This window comes from Schistocerca nitens, chromosome 2, assembly GCF_023898315.1.
Source record: "Schistocerca nitens isolate TAMUIC-IGC-003100 chromosome 2, iqSchNite1.1, whole genome shotgun sequence".
Taxonomy (NCBI): Eukaryota; Metazoa; Arthropoda; class Insecta; order Orthoptera; family Acrididae; genus Schistocerca; species Schistocerca nitens.
In genome coordinates, this window is record NC_064615.1 from 1,058,754,108 (window position 1) to 1,058,769,843 (window position 15,736).

Here is a 15,736-nt window from a genome sequence, read left to right on the forward strand (position 1 = left end):
TGTAATCGCTATTGAAGAAGATATCAAGCATAAGGGATTACAGGTTGTGGCTAAAAATGTTCGCTTATTCCAGAGATGTCATGGTGCCTTTGATTACTACCGCAGGTCCCATAGAAACCCAGGTGAATGTCCCCCATAACATAATAATGACCCCACCGACCTGTGTCCGTGGCACGCAGCATGTTTCGAGTAGCCGTTCGCTTTTATGACGGCGTATCTGTAAACGGCCATTGACTTCGTTTAACAATAAACAGGACTTATCCGCCCAGGCGACATGATTCTATTGATCCGCGGTCAAATTTCGATGATTGCATACCAACTGTAATCATAATGGACGATGTCATTAGGTCAACACGGGAACACGTAGGGATCCTCTGCTGCCGAACACCATCTTCAACATTGTATGCTGAATGGTGTGCTCCGAAACACTGTCGGCCGGAGTGTCCGTGCGGTTTTGGGCGCTACAGTCTGGAGCCGAGCGTCCGCTCCGGTCGCAGGTTCGAATCCTGCCTCGGGCATGGATGTGTGTGATGTCCTTAGGTTAGTTAGGTTTAATTAGTTCCAAGTTCTAGGCGACTGATGACCTCAGAAGTTAAGTCGCATAGTGCTCAGAGCCATTTTTTCCGAAACACTTATGCCTGAGCCAGCACTGTACTTAGCCGTCAGATCTGCCACAGATAGCCACTTATCCTGTTTTAGACGGTGGCCATGTAACCGATCCCTACGTCCTGTCATGAGGTACTCGTGGTTTCAACATCCTTCAACCACTGTCCATGGACGCTCATGACAGTAGCACGAGAACAGCCGACCAGCGTCACCGTTTCTGAGATGCTCCCTCCCAGGCACTGGCCCACAATAATCCATTTGTACAATTTTCTACCGTCGCTAGAATGATTCCCCATTCATCTCTGTTCTGCTCGTATACTTCCCTTAACGCGTCATGGGCTCTCAGCGCCACCAAGCAGCGTACAACCTCTCGGTGGGGAATGGTTGTAATGTTTTGGCTCATCAATGTATTCTGTCATTCCGATTTGTTTCTGAGAATACTGACTCCTCTTCCTTAGCATTGTACAGAAAGGTGTGTACTGTTCAGTAGGTCTCATTTAGAGTAAGATTCCACAAGAACTGATAAAAAGGAGTGATAAATTCCAAATTTAATGTTCGAAGGTTTACTTGTAGCACATCCCTTCTATCTTGTACAGGCGTTTCTCGCAGCATTTGAGAATTTATTTATTCGTACAATTTCTCATAGTTCCTGTTACCGTTTTCTTAATCCTTTACTTTCTTTCGCTTATAAATTTTCTATTCAGTATTCTGTAAGCTATGCACTGACTTATTCCACTACTAAATAGTTATGCTTCACACGGAACCAGGGAACCATATAAATGAACATAGAAAAGATGGGTTTCCATTAACGTTCTAGGAGCTGTAGAATGCAAAAACTCCACGGTAGGTCGACGGAATGTCCGCTAATCCCCCTATATGTATTCCACAACTTGCCCTTCTGACAAACGAATCATCTGCTCGTTGGAGAATGAAAAATGTGTGTAAAAGTTTTGATTCCTAACTCTCTGTTTGAATCGACTCACACTAATAATAACGTCCTTGTGAATAACTTGAGAAGACTGTCACATTCAGCTAAATAGTGTGGGAAATGGCTCTGTTGCAAAAAGTGACGTGAAAACCAAAGAAGTATTGTTCGAGAACAAAAGTTCACAATGATGAAATGGACTGCACTTATTGAAGTACACTTCGTACATAGCTTAATTGTTATCTATAGTTTAAAAATATCTTCTGTGGCATCTTGCCATGACATTTCAGCTGACAACAGTCCACGCATCTTCAGGTTGTCCACTGGTGTAAGACTCAGCTGAACAAAGAGCTTTCTGTATGTGACTGTCTACAAGTGTTAGATAATTTTTAAAAAGCATACTTAAGCCATCAGCTGTATAACTGTGTGTTTATTATTACAATCTTTAATCCACTGACGTACACTGTTTTTTTTCTGTGAAGATGACTGTAATAATCGAATTCGGTAGAGAATAAACATACAATCAAACAACCGATGACACTAAGATGATTTTTTTTTTCAAATCATCTGAAGTTGATCGAACACTTGTCAGCCGAAATAGCATGGCAAGCTTTAGACGATATTCGGCTGCAAAGGCGAAACTTTATGGACACTCATTATGCCGGGAAAATGCCAAGAATCAAAAGTATTTGCAACTGTAGTTCGTAGGTATATACTTTCTTTTCTCTAAATAATTTTTCGTCATCCTTCTGTCATTTAGTGCGTTTAAGATCCAGTGAACAGCAGTGATATCTGGGGTTCCACAAAGATGTGTTAAAATCTGTTAAATTTCAGTTGTATAATAAATCACCCATATTTGAAGTTTGATTATTCAATAAAATACCTATGGATTGCAATCAAAACCAACTTAAACGGGAACCATCACATACAAAATTTAGTGAGCAAACTGCATTTTGGTAGAACATTTATTCACCACACCTACTAAGGACAAGGTGCTTCTCCATACCGCTTTTGAGTATTGCTGACTGATGTGGGACCGTAGCAGATGGGAATGACAGAGTACATTGTAAAATTTCAAAGTAGGCAGTTCCATTTCCATTATAGTGAAATAGAGTGGACAGTTTCACATATACGAGGGCTGTTCGGAAAGTAAGCTCCGAGCGATCGCGAAATGGAAATCGCAGCGAAAATCAAAAATGTTTTATTTGTAAAAGTTAGCTGCACTTTTCAACTACTTTCCTACACAGTCACTGCTCTGACTGAGATATTTGTCGCAGCATTGTACCAACTTTCCAATAACCTCGCCCCGTAAGGGAGCCGGCTGTGCTTGCTATCAGTTCTCTACGTTGATCCAGCAGTTCGTGTGATCAGAGAGGGAACTCTGAGGGAGCCAAGTCCGGACTGTATGGTGGGTGACGAAACACTTCCCAACGAAAACGCTGCAGAAGCCACGTCATTGCCCCTGCAGTGTGCAGCCGAGGATAACCACGAAGCACGATATACATGACAGTTACGTTGTGTGGGCTGCATGAAATCAGGGGAAATCTCTCACAGGCACTCACACTTCGCGGGAGACACCGTTTTACAGGCTACTTTATGCGCTCTCTGTGCAATCAGACTTGGAAAGAGCGGCGTCATGCGATCGATTGTCATACTAGAGACACTGTCCAACATATCTAATATGAAGCTTCATCGGATTTTCATTGTGGTTTCCACTTTGCAATCGATCGGACCTTACTTTCTGAATAGCCCTCGTCCTATACGCGAATTGGATTGGCAACCATTAAAAAAAGGCGTTTGGCGATAATTTTTTGATAGAATTTGAATCACTGTCTCCTCTAAATGTGAAGATAGCATTGGTCTTCCACCCACATAGTGAGAAATTACCGCCATAAGAGAAATCAGAGTTAGATTTAAAAACTTTGTGTTTCATGTTTCGCACATGGTATTTGAGAACGGAAAGGTCGAGAAACAGCAAATGGTCCTTTGAATCGTCTACCGAGCACTTGCAGACGTAAGATAATTTACATTTTTTCCAAAGTAAAATCAGTTGTCAGATGTAGAGTACAATATTTCGCTATTATTACACTTACACAGTTCTGACGGATTAATCTGTCACCTCCGAAGTTCAATGTTTGCTTACAACATGCATAAGAGGATGTGAAAGTATGGTTGCACAGTTGTATAGGTGATGACTGATTTTATTTTGAAAAATGGCACCTTTCAACAAAGTTGTATACATGCAGGGTGTTAGGGGCTATATCTGCACAAATTTTCATAGGTGATTGAAGACAGTGTACTGAACAACATTACACCAGTATTTATTTCCTTTGCAGACAAATAATTATAGCTCTTAGGGTTAGTCCGTTTTTAGGCTGCCTAGTACGTTCAAGTACACATGGTAAGAAGAAGCCGTTAATGCTTATTTTCCCCTTGGCAGCAGGTGTGGTGTTGATATGTGGACGTATGAACGCTAAAGGGGTGTCTATACTGACAGATGTAGTCCTCTTAGAGCTGCAGTTACGACTTTGCAGAAAACATCAAGTAGTAAATAATGAAACGTGTTTGTTGGAAGACTGTTACACTGTTACACACAGAGAGAAGACAATTGACGCACTGAAGTGGGTGCATATTATGGTACCAATGATCATAACATCAGCGATTATATCTCTAACACCCTGTATATTTAGCTTTGTTTTAAAATTTGTAAGTAGAGGTGTAGTAGTACTCATTCACTTAACTTAGCTACACTTCCACAGTTGATAACATGTTACTAGAAGGGGCGGAGAGAATATTGTAAGTTCTGGAGTACGAGTAATGGCAGTTTTGGTAATGTTGCAGAGTTGAGGTATCATGCAGGTATTAGCTGTGGAATTTGTATGAGCTGAGGAGCAGAATAATTGATGCGAAAGCGTTAAATCAATTGTTCTTTATTTTTTGTAAGTGATGACACGTGAGAGAGCAGATGAGTTTCGACAAACAGTGCTGTCAAGGCGATGGTGATGCGATAGAGAAGGTGGTGGCAGTTCAGGCGGTGCTGTTGATGTCCTCCAGGCGGCGATGCACGACGAACGTCTCGGAGGAGTACACGTTGGGTACGTCGAACTCGTACGCGACGACTCGCCTGTCGAACGGGAACCCGCCGGCCTGGTTGTCGCCGAAGGGTAGGAAGGGGTGTTCGGAGCCCTGCACGGCGGGGGTGACGATGGCGAAGACGCTGAGCGGCAGACCACTGCGGGTCCCGCGGGGCAGCGCCAGCCGCTGCGGGAAGCCGAAGTGCGAGCGGAACTCGTCCAGGAAGAACTTGTTCTCGCCCTTGATGGCGCCCACGGTTGAGTAGTACAGGTCCGAGTGGCGTGGGGCGTCCTTGGCGAACAGCGGGAACTCCTTCGAGCTGCGCCTGATTTCGTTCTCACCAGCGGCCACTAGAAAGTTTGGCATCCATATTAGTTCAAGTGATATAAAAATTATAAGTCAGAAATATATTGCAAAATACATTTTTGGCTCAAAATTAGGTGGACCGTACATATGAAGGCGCTTAGATATATCGCTAGCGCCACAAGTCTCGCTCAATTTCTTGTCTGGAAGGTTCCCATTTACTAAACACTAAACTCAGAGCATGAGTATTATCAAAGTAGAAGTACAGAGCTGTTCTACAATACCTCTGAGGATTCAGAAAATGACTGCGTGAAAAACACATTCAGAAAAATGACATATATCAGCGAATAGGGCACCTCTCTATGTTTCGATTCATAATATATGTCGCAGAATAGTTTCAATGCGTACCCCTATGGGGTATCCACGCCAGAAAATGTAGAAAAACACTTTACACCTGCTGATAGACATCCCATTAAACAGATTTCCTAAGTGAGCTGTTGTAGTTGCACTATTAACATCCATTTCAGTCATGTACTGCCATTTCCCACATCACAAACAGTGCCAGAACTGAACAGCTGTAATGTGAGTTTATATCTTGGAGGGAGCCTCTATTTATTCATGTGTGTCCATTTCCTCTATCTCCTGTAATCTTCGAATATATAGACACACCCATATGGGTACACATTGAAACTAGTCTGCGACATGTGTTATGAATCGAAACATATCCACTGATAAATGTCATTTTTCTGAATGTGTTTTCCACGTAGTCATTTTCTAAATCCCTATATGTACTGTAGAACAGCTCTGTACTTCTACTTTGATAATACTCATGCTCTTTTACCTTTATTGTTATCATTATATAATCGTTGTCACTCCTCTTTGTGGATATATATATATATACGAGGGCGGTTCAGAAAGTAACCTCCGATTGGTCACAGTCCGGGTTGTGGGGGGAGTAGCGACGCCATCTGTGCGTTCACGCACTCAACAGGCCAGTTGGCATCAAGCCGTGGTCGAGTGAACGTCGTACCTGCGCTAGTTTAGTTTTTGTGGCAGTTTGAAATGTGTGCTGCAATAGAAAACCCCGCCAAATGTGAAGTGCGTGCTGTCATAAGGTTTTTTACAGCCAAAGGATATTCTGCAGCAGCTATTCATCGTGAGCTTTGTGCCGTGTACGGACCAAGAGTTATGAGTGAAGGAGTTGTCCGTGAATGGGTACGTTTATTTAAAAGTGGACGAGAAAACGTTCATGATGAAGAGAGGAGTGGTAGACCATCATTGGTGACTGACGAACTCGTTCAGACAGTTGATGCAAAAGTTCGTGAAAATCGACGTTTCTCAATGTCGGAGTTGTCTACTGGTTTTCCACAGATTTCTAAGACTCTCTTGTACGAGATAGTGACAGCAAGATTGGGTTACCGTAAGTTCTGTGCACGATGGGTGCCCAAAATTCTTACCGACCACCACAAAACTCAAAGAATGGCCTCTGCATTAGACTTTCTGTCACTTTATGAGGACGAAGGAGAACCATTGTTAAACAGAATCGTGACCGGTGACGAAACCTGGATTAAGTACGTGAACCCTGAGACAAAAGAACATTCAAAGATGTGGGCACATTCAAATTCGCCTACCAAACCAAGAAAAGCCTCGCAAGATTTTTCTGCCAGAAAACTGATGGCAACGGTGTTTTGGGATGCCAAAGGGGTGTTCTTGGTTGAATTCATGGAACGTGGTACGACCATTAATCAAGACGTGTACTGTGAAACAATAAAAAAGTTACGACGGGCTATACAGAGCAAACGCCGTGGTATGCTGACTTCCGGTATCGTTTTTTTGCACGATAACGCCCGTCCTCACTCTGCTCGCAGAACAACGGCCCTTCTTGAGTCCTTCAAGTGGGACGTTATCAACCATCCACCTTACAGCCCAGACCTGGCGCCAAGTGATTATCACCTCTTCATGCATTTGAAGAAATGGCTCGGGTCACAGCGGTTTGATGACGACGAAGAGCTCAAAGATGCGGTCACAGGCTGGCTCCAGGCACAAGCGGGTGATTTTTATGCAGAAGGAATTTCAAAGCTTGTGAAGAGATACGATAAGTGCCTCAATCGCTATGGAGACTATGTAGAAAAATAGTGCAAAGATGTAGTTGTAAGATGTATATATTAAAATATTTTTATTTAACTTGGTGTATTTTTTTAAATAAACCGGAGGTTACTTTCTGAACAGCCCTCGTATATATATATATATATATATATATATATATATATATATATATATATATCCACAGAGAGGAGTGTCAACGATTATATAATGATAACAATAAAGGTAATAATAATAATAACATCATTTAAAATCTTTTAAACTGTCAGACTCATTATTTATGATATTACTTATCATCATCATCATTATACATTCGCTTCTAAGTGAATTCAGTCTTACTTGAAATTATATTGATTCTCTGAAGCGAAGGAGAAAATTTCTTCTGGACATAACCCCTAGGCAAAACTATATCTCTGCAGTAACCTTCTCCCAGGACTACTGGTTCTGCAAGTTATACTGGAGAATTTGCGTGAAATTTTGGAGATAAGTCATAATGTACCGTGAAGGTGGGTGCGAAACCGTGCTTCGGTAGAGCATTTTCCCGCAAAAGACAGTGGTGCTGAGTTCGAATCCCAGTCGCGGATACAGCTTCAATCTGCGGGGTATGCATTTCGGTTTCTGTGTAATCAGTCACTTATGAGCAGTACAGCATAAGCATCCTAATTTGGTAGTCCAGAGTGGTGATGACCATTCTCATCGAGGAAGCGAAGGTTAGCAAATGGATCGCTCAAGATCTAATGATTGATAATCGATTCCACTTGCTCAACCCTGGACGACGTCAGTACCTCCCAATTGGTTGTAGTTCAGATACTCATGTGTTTGGTACCACTGGTTATGATTATGCCCTTCCTAACATAATAGTCATACTGCGTTCTACACCATACGGTCTCAGAATTGTAAAGTGGATTGTCTAGACTGTGCAACACTCTCAGAACCTGTATGCTTGTTACACACATCATATTATATAAACAAATGAGATATAGCACGAAAAAATATATACAACGAAAAATTTAACGTTTCCTCTTGCGATGAAAATATCATTCACACTATGTAATTAAATCACCGATTTCAATAAACTGAAGTCTATGAGACAGTTGTAAGATCGCTAATATTCTACTTGGAATGATGGTCGTCCAAAATTAACTGCAACCACCCCGATTTAAGTTCTCATGGAATCCGTAATTTTTTTGAAATAATGCATTGCCACAGCAAATCACCAGCTTTACCAGCACAAAACAAAACAAAAAATTAGAATCCCTAAATCGGTTCCTGTGATGTCAATAGGATTCCTCCATCAGGGATGACAACTGTTTCCTATTCCCCATTCTGATCAAGTATGAGCTAGAACCTATCTGTGTTAACCTCCTAAATGTAGTAGGGACGTTAAATTACAGTCATCCTATTTCTCTACTTCTTTTTCGTTGTTTCAACGTCTATTTTCGATCACTTAGATTCTGTAAAGAGCCGGTAATACTGTTTTCCATTAACATCATCATTTATAAATTGATCTGAACATCTGGACGTTTGACGAGAGTGTAAGACGTATGCACTAATTTATCGAGTCCATTAAGAGGTAACGTATAATTTCACCTGATATTTACGTACCCCAACATGATGTCTTTTCATGTGCAAAAGCTTTGCCGGAGTAGAAAAAGTAGTTAAGGACTGCAACACGACTAGTTACTTACGTTTCTGGTTGAACTCGTCCAGCAAGAAGTAGTACGGCCTTCTCTCCTCCAGTGTCAGTTCACGGCCATAAGCGTCGTACTTGGGACCAATGAAAACTCGCACCACAGAGTCGATTTCCTTGTCGCTCTTCACCTTAAGCTGGTAGTAGAAAGGCTTGTGGTTCAGGCGGTACTGGCGAGCCACAAAGTTGAATTTGTCGCCTTCTTCGGGCTCGGAGAATGACAGGGCGTTGTTTAACTCGATGTCAAAGTTGTCGAAGTAAGTGACAAGCTTGTCGAAGGAGATGCTCTCAATGGAAACACCTGGCAGCTCCAGCTGAAAAAAAAACGTATTAAATGTGTTACAATTGATCTTCCTTTGATGGCTCAGAAAACGACGTATGTGGGCGCTGCGATAAGCGAAAAATATCTCTACTTACCTCGCGCCTGGTGTAAGGTTGCAGTTTATTCTTGTACTGGTAGAAGAATGAAAGGATTCGCTTGGCAATTCTGTAGTACACCGGGTCTCTCAACTGTGTCTCTGGCTGTTCAAGTACGCTGGCGGGTGTCTGCAATGGTGAAAACAAGTTGTGCATTCCGTTTCTTTGGTAAATCAGCAACAAGCCAGACATCGAACTGACTAGCCATACTTACGCCGTATTTGTGGAACGGATCAGCGATCTGGCCGAAGAGAGAGATGATGTATCTGTAGACAGAGCCGTAGAATTCGTAGTTGACAGATTCAGCATTGCCCTCTATAATGTTTCCAATGATATCGGTCACATCTTTCTCCCTCAGGTTGAATTTCTCGAAATCATGCTGTGAACACTTAAGTGCACATGTATAGTTGTGTCAGACGTGTATCGAAGAGAGGTAATAGTGAAATGTAAAGAGTGATTTTTAGAGCATTTGTAGATTTGGAAAAAGCTTTTGACAATGTTTACTGCACGTCTTTGATATCCTGCAGGTACGAGGGATTAAATAAAGATAGCAACTTGAACAGAGACCACACTGCAGGTATTAGAGTGGAAGCACACGAAAGGTAAGTAGCGACCGCGAAGAGAGTGAGAGGGGATTGTAGCCTATCCATAGTGTTATTCAATCTTTATGTCGAGAAGCAGAAAAGAAAAACAAGGAGATATTAGGAAAGGGAATTGCATTTTATGGAAGAGAAATAAAAAAGTTCGAGGCTAACTGATGACAATGTGGTTCAGTGAGAGATAGCGAAGGACTTGGAGGAGTTGTTGAATAGACAGGGTTCTGTCGTGAAAAGAGGCTACAAGATGAACATCTACTAAATTAAAATGAGACACGAGAAGTAATAGATGACTTTTCCTAGTGGAGCAGCAAAATAAATGACGATGGCATGAAGGAAATAGGATATAAAATTCAGACTTCCTACAGAGTTTGTAAGAAAGAGGAATTGGTTAACATCTGATAAGGATCTAAGTGCTAGGAAATTTTGTCTGAATGTATTTGTCTGTAGTATAGCGTTCTTTGAGAGTGAAAAGTGAAAGATAAACAATAGACACAGGCATTTGAAGTATGGTCCCACAGAAGAGTGTTGAAAATTAGATAAGATACTAATGATAACATACTAAACTGCATTTGGAAAAAAATATATATATGGACCAGCTTGACCAAAAAAGGGATACGTCCAGAATCATATAGGAGCGTCAGTTATGCACAGAAGGGAAGTGGGGAAGATAGAAACTCTAAGGGGAGACCAAGGGAGGAAAAGGTATAAATGTGAGAGTAGCAACGCAGAGAAGAAGAGGATAGACTGGCGAGTGGAGCAGCAATTGAACCAGTTTTTGGACACAAAAATAAAAATAGAGTGGTACTTACGCCGTATACGTAGCCAAAGTCAATAGCGTCCCTGATCCTCCTCTCGTAGTTCTGGATGCGCTCCACGTACAGAGAGTCGAAGTTGTAGGGGTACACTCCTTCAGGGCGGATGGGAGCCTCAATTCCGTTCTGCAGTCTCAGCTCAGGGTAGTAGCCAGTCTGAAAATGAAAGTTAAATTCATTTCTTTGCCCTGGCGACGCTACAGTAGTGAGGTACAGGCTCGCTGTTGCCACGGTCCCGTTACCTGCACGGGGCGGGTGTAGTCGATGGGCTTGACGTCGGGCAGGTTGTTGGACAGCCTCTCCAGGTAGTAGCGGGCCAGCAGCTGCTGCAGGAGGAAGAAGAAGCCGGCGCCTCGGTGCTTGAACACGGGGATGCTGTAGTTGCTCGGGTTCAACCAGAACGGGCTCTTGTAGTGGAGGTAGGCGAAGAAGGAGTTCAGGCCGACGTCCTCGGTAAAGTACGACACCAGCTCCTCAGGGTTGTTGGCGACGGGGAAGCCACTGTAGTTGGCGTAGAAGATGTAAGGCTCCTTTCTAGAGCTCTCCACATCTAAAGGAAAGTAAAAGACAGAACTTTACTTAGTTTCGTGCTTTCATTTTTCAAGGATCGTTTCTACTACTAACCCCAATGATGAAGAACGAGCCGTGTTATATCCACATTACACATTCATATTTAAATATACTTACATACTTACCATTCACAAAGACTTTTTTAAATGTAGATGTAAATTAGTAATTCCTACCACCCCCCCCCCCCCCCACTCCTTTACACATCGCAAGTACAGAAATTATTATATGGAGAAGGAAGAGGTGGCCAAAGGAAACTTCCAGTTTTCATGTCAAATTTAACTCTGCTGACTGACATTTTATGTCTCTGAGAGAGTGATGAAAAATTTTGATGGTAGCACTGCCCACTCCCCTAAGCGCTAAAGAAAACTTTAATATGCAATAACGTATATTATTTTATATTCTGGTATTCTAGTAATGGACGTTACTATTCCTTTTGAAATGCACTGGGTTATTTACAACATACTTCATGGTGATTACAAATACAGTGAACCAGAGGTCACAATGCGTAACTCCTTAAATAGATGTGTGTAATGTAACCGTGGATGAGCGCCAAATATTGTCCTTATAACATTATTTTTGAGCATTGATAACTATATTTCTTAAAAATGAGTAACTCCAGAACACGATTCAATGTGATGTTTCTGAATGAATTGCCACAATGTGCCTAATCTTAATGACCTGTCTCTCTCCAAGTATTGTGATGATTCTAAGGACAAATGTGACTTAACTCAGTTGTTTTAGGCGTTAAAAATACGTGTTCCAGTTAAAATTCTCGTCAATATGGAAGCTAAAAACTATTAGTTGCCAATTCAGGTATCATGTTGTTACCATGCGTTACACATATCACTGGGGTAGTATTTCTGAATGTGCAGAACTGAATAAGTCGTGGTATTTTTGAAATGGAAACCGAGGAGATTTTCAGTAAAGTACTGAGTAATACTTTTAAGAACATTATGTACCGTATCTGCTGTTCTGAATGTATTGTGGATTCATCAGCAAAAAGAACTAGTTTTGTTTGTTGTATATTAGACGGGACGCCGTTTACATCTATCAGAAACTATAGTGGATCTATGATTGACCCTTTTGGAACCCCATAATTAATTCCTTCCCCTCCAGTCAGAAGAATCTCCCCTGTTTTCATCGGTTGAATTATTAAGTACAGCATTCTGCATTCTTTTCTCATTATACAATTTATGCCAATACTAACATTTCCATAAGATATTAGCTTATGTAGGATGATACTGTAATTCACACAGTTAAATGCCTCTCATAGGTCCCAGAAAATACCAACCGGTGCTAGTTTGTTACTGTATTCTTGTAAAATTTGGTATGTGAATGTGTTAATGGCATTGTTGTGAGAAAAGCTGAAAGAAAAATATGCGTGATGAACTCAAACAACACCAACAAAAAGTTCGGTGGTTTTTCAAGGCTATTTCCTGAATGTTATGGTATAAGGTACCCGTGGTCTCTAGTGGCTTGTTACAGAGTAACGGGTGAGAAAACTGAATCGTGCTTCTGACGTACTGGTACATACCTCGTAGGCGGGCGTCATACGCCTTCTGGATGACCTCTGCGTTGACGAAGAGTTGCGGGTAGATCTCGTAGGGAGCTGGCAGTGTGACGTACTTGGTATCCTCGCGATGCAGCACAGCGACAGTGTATGAGTAGACAAACAGCCCTTGGTTCAGGTGTTCTTTCGCCCAAACGGCCGTCTGGAGCAAGGTACCACGTTATTAGCTGAAGATGAATATATGATTCATCGATAATGGGACCTCATTGTGTGCCACTGGTACACTGGCTTGGAAGGATGTTTGCAGTTCGAAATGAAACACATCAAGTATCATTCACAACTGTGTATAATCTTCGTCAACTTACATTCTTCTGTGTTATTTCTTTATTTAATTCATTTTTTTTATGTGAGCTGATGTTTTGATGTTTCCGTGTGCCACTCTATGTCTATAATGTTAATGGAAACCCCGCTAAAATGTGAAATTGGGCACATGACGTTTGATACAATGAAAAAGAATTTCTTATTACTGAGGTAACGATTTAAATATATTCAGTCAAACTGCCAAGTGAAAAGTTTGTATCAGATATTACTAGGTTACTAGCACAAATATCTTCATTTGCAACTTTACTTTGTACACAATATCTGTAAAGGTTAGCTTACCTTGTAGAAGGTATCAAAGTCCTTGGCATAGTAGAACAGCTCAAACAAGGCTTTTGCCTGGTAGAAGTTTTTCTCGTAGTAGATCGAGAACACTTCTCCTCGTGGCAGGAAGCCATAGTCTACATAGTACTTCCAGAAGACTTCGACTTTGTCCTTGTACTGAAATAGTAAAGAAAATATAAAATAGTCACTACTTTATTCGTAAGACAGTTTAGACAATGAGTACACCCATTCGACTACTTGCAAATTTCAGACAGTAGTACCTGGTAGTTGTCGAGATGCTCAATTGGCTTGTAGGACTTCGCTATTTCTTGTTCTTCTTTGATAATTGTCGGCTGTTGGACATGATAGAAGAGCCTTATAAGCTTCCTTTGTTTCTCCAGAAATTCCTTGTCGGCTGCAAGCAAATAAACACGGTTTCACTCTAATACCTGTCACACACTCAACAGTCCTACAACAGGATAAATATCACGATTCAGTTTGTTTCAAAATTAGGAGCGCCAATAGAAAGCAAACTCTTGTCCACTGAAATTGCTTTGTACTTTTTATCTTATTAGACTGATTTTAATGGTCACATCCATCAGTTGCTACATCACAAACATAATTTAATGTACTTTTTAGAAGAGCTAAACGACTTTAAATCTGCTGTTTCAGGTCTTGAAACAGTTATCAAATTTCTGTTATTCAATTAAAAGTAACGCAGTCATCAGCAAAAACTGCTTAAAGCTGAGTTCAGTGAAGGAGACTCAGAAATATACAGGCATTTGATCCATAACGGAAATTGCTCGGATATCTTGAGCTAAAAGGAGACTGATGGCTTTTAGATATGGGACTGAGAAAAATTCATTCTAAAAAACTAGTAATTAACAATTTAATTTGTAAAAGGCAAAATTATAGAAACAATATCTCCAGCAAATGAGAAGTTACAAGTTTAATAATTCACTTTGGGGCTATCTTTCTGCTGTTTTCTCCAGTCCTTGGTTACTGTTGCACACTAGAAATATGCTGGCTTTGACCGATTTGTAAGGCCTAGAATGTATGACTGAAAACAGCATGTACGTTTTCTGAGAGCTAAAATAGGGTCGGTGTCTAACTCTATTTACAGTTTTATCTAATTCCACGTTACATTCTCCCGCTCCCTCTTTGCATTATCCAACAATCTGAATTTTAGTATTTTCTGACTAAGCACTGGCCACTAGATTCCCCTTCTGTAGGCAAAATTATTGGTCCCTTATTCTCAATGTTCGATCGTCGTCCCGGCGGAGGTTCGAATCCTCCCTCGGGCATGAGTGTGTGTGTTTGTCCTTAAGACAATTTAGATTAAGTAGTGTGTGAGCTTAGGGACTGATGACCTTAGCAGTTAAGTCCCATACTATTTCGCACACATTTAAAGATTTTTTCGATCGTCGTCTGAATGTGGGCAAATCATTCAATCTAGGTAATTGCAATAGAATTAAATTAAAAAAAAAGATTGATCAACAAAATAACGTGCAGTCTTATTTTCTGCACACTTGTGTACTCTCCAGGATACTGTTTGGAGTATAAGAAGCTAAATGTAAACTTACGCTGACTGTGCGGTACTGCCGTGACCACCGCCAGGGCAGCCAACAGCGACAAGACGACCACGGTTGCAGTCCTCATGTTGCTCGCTGAGGAAGTACGCTTTCTGCAGGCGAAACCTGAGCTTTTATACAGCGTGTGGCGCGAGATAACGTGGCTATCTGGCCATCCTGGTCAGGGGAGGAGACGCCGGTGGTGGCAACGACCGACCACATGGCGACCGCACTATGCGTTCGGTTGCGCAACGCCTGTCCACCGTCTGGAGCTCGAAATCGCAGCTGCAACTGACCGGCCACTGCGAATTGAATGTACTGATCGCTATGCTGCCAAGGCCGCCGCCCTGTCTAGAGGGTTTATTGCGGCAGTGCTCAAGTAAATTATATCAAAATGTGTTGGTTAGGGCACATAAATACTGCGAAACCATCGCTATCCAAATAGGACTTAAACAGTAGCAATTTACAAACTTTCCTTGTTAGCAATAGGCAGAAAACGAGAAGAACAGTCTTATCCATTAATGAAATCGCAGCCCTATTCTTCGAGTTAGTCGTTTAAGCGCCGAAGGAGAACACACTACTGGCCATTAAAATTGCTACACCAAGAAGAAATGCAGATGATAAACGGGTATTCATTGGACAAATATATTATACTAGAACTGACCTGTGATTACATTTTCACGCAATGTGGGTGCATAGATCCTGAGAAATCAGTACCCAGAACAACCACCTCTGGCCATAAGAACGGCCTTGATACGCCTGGGCATTGAGTCAAACAGAGCTTGGATGGCGTGTACAGATACAGCTGCCGACGCAGCTTCAACACGATACCACAATTCATGAAGAGTAGTGACTGGCGTATTGTGACGAGCCAGCTGCTCGGCCAACCTTGACTAGACATTTTCAATTGGTG

The 15,736-nt window shown here is 41.6% G+C and overlaps 1 protein-coding gene across 6 annotated transcripts in view; it reads right to left on the reverse strand.

Annotated features, from left to right (window-relative positions):
• Positions 1–14,987, reverse strand: part of LOC126237409 (hexamerin-like) — a 55,193-nt gene extending 40,206 nt beyond the window's left edge. Inside the window, exons 1-10 of one of the 6 annotated variants that reach the window (XM_049947510.1) lie at positions 14,836–14,987; positions 13,534–13,667; positions 13,271–13,429; positions 12,635–12,812; positions 10,773–11,080; positions 10,528–10,686; positions 9,334–9,507; positions 9,120–9,248; positions 8,701–9,016; positions 4,446–4,956 (exon numbers count right to left, since the gene is read on the reverse strand). In XM_049947510.1, the coding sequence (XP_049803467.1) occupies positions 4,559–4,956; positions 8,701–9,016; positions 9,120–9,248; positions 9,334–9,507; positions 10,528–10,686; positions 10,773–11,080; positions 12,635–12,812; positions 13,271–13,429; positions 13,534–13,667; positions 14,836–14,911 (2,031 nt within the window). In that variant the 5' untranslated portion in view covers positions 14,912–14,987 and the 3' untranslated portion in view covers positions 4,446–4,558. Of the gene's footprint in view, positions 1–4,445; positions 4,957–8,700; positions 9,017–9,119; positions 9,249–9,333; positions 9,508–10,527; positions 10,687–10,772; positions 11,081–12,634; positions 12,813–13,270; positions 13,430–13,533; positions 13,668–14,835 lie in introns of those variants that run through there. The other 5 variants (XM_049947512.1, XM_049947511.1, XM_049947515.1 and 2 more) reach the window with 5 other exon arrangements.
• Positions 14,988–15,736: the final 749 nt, after the last annotated feature.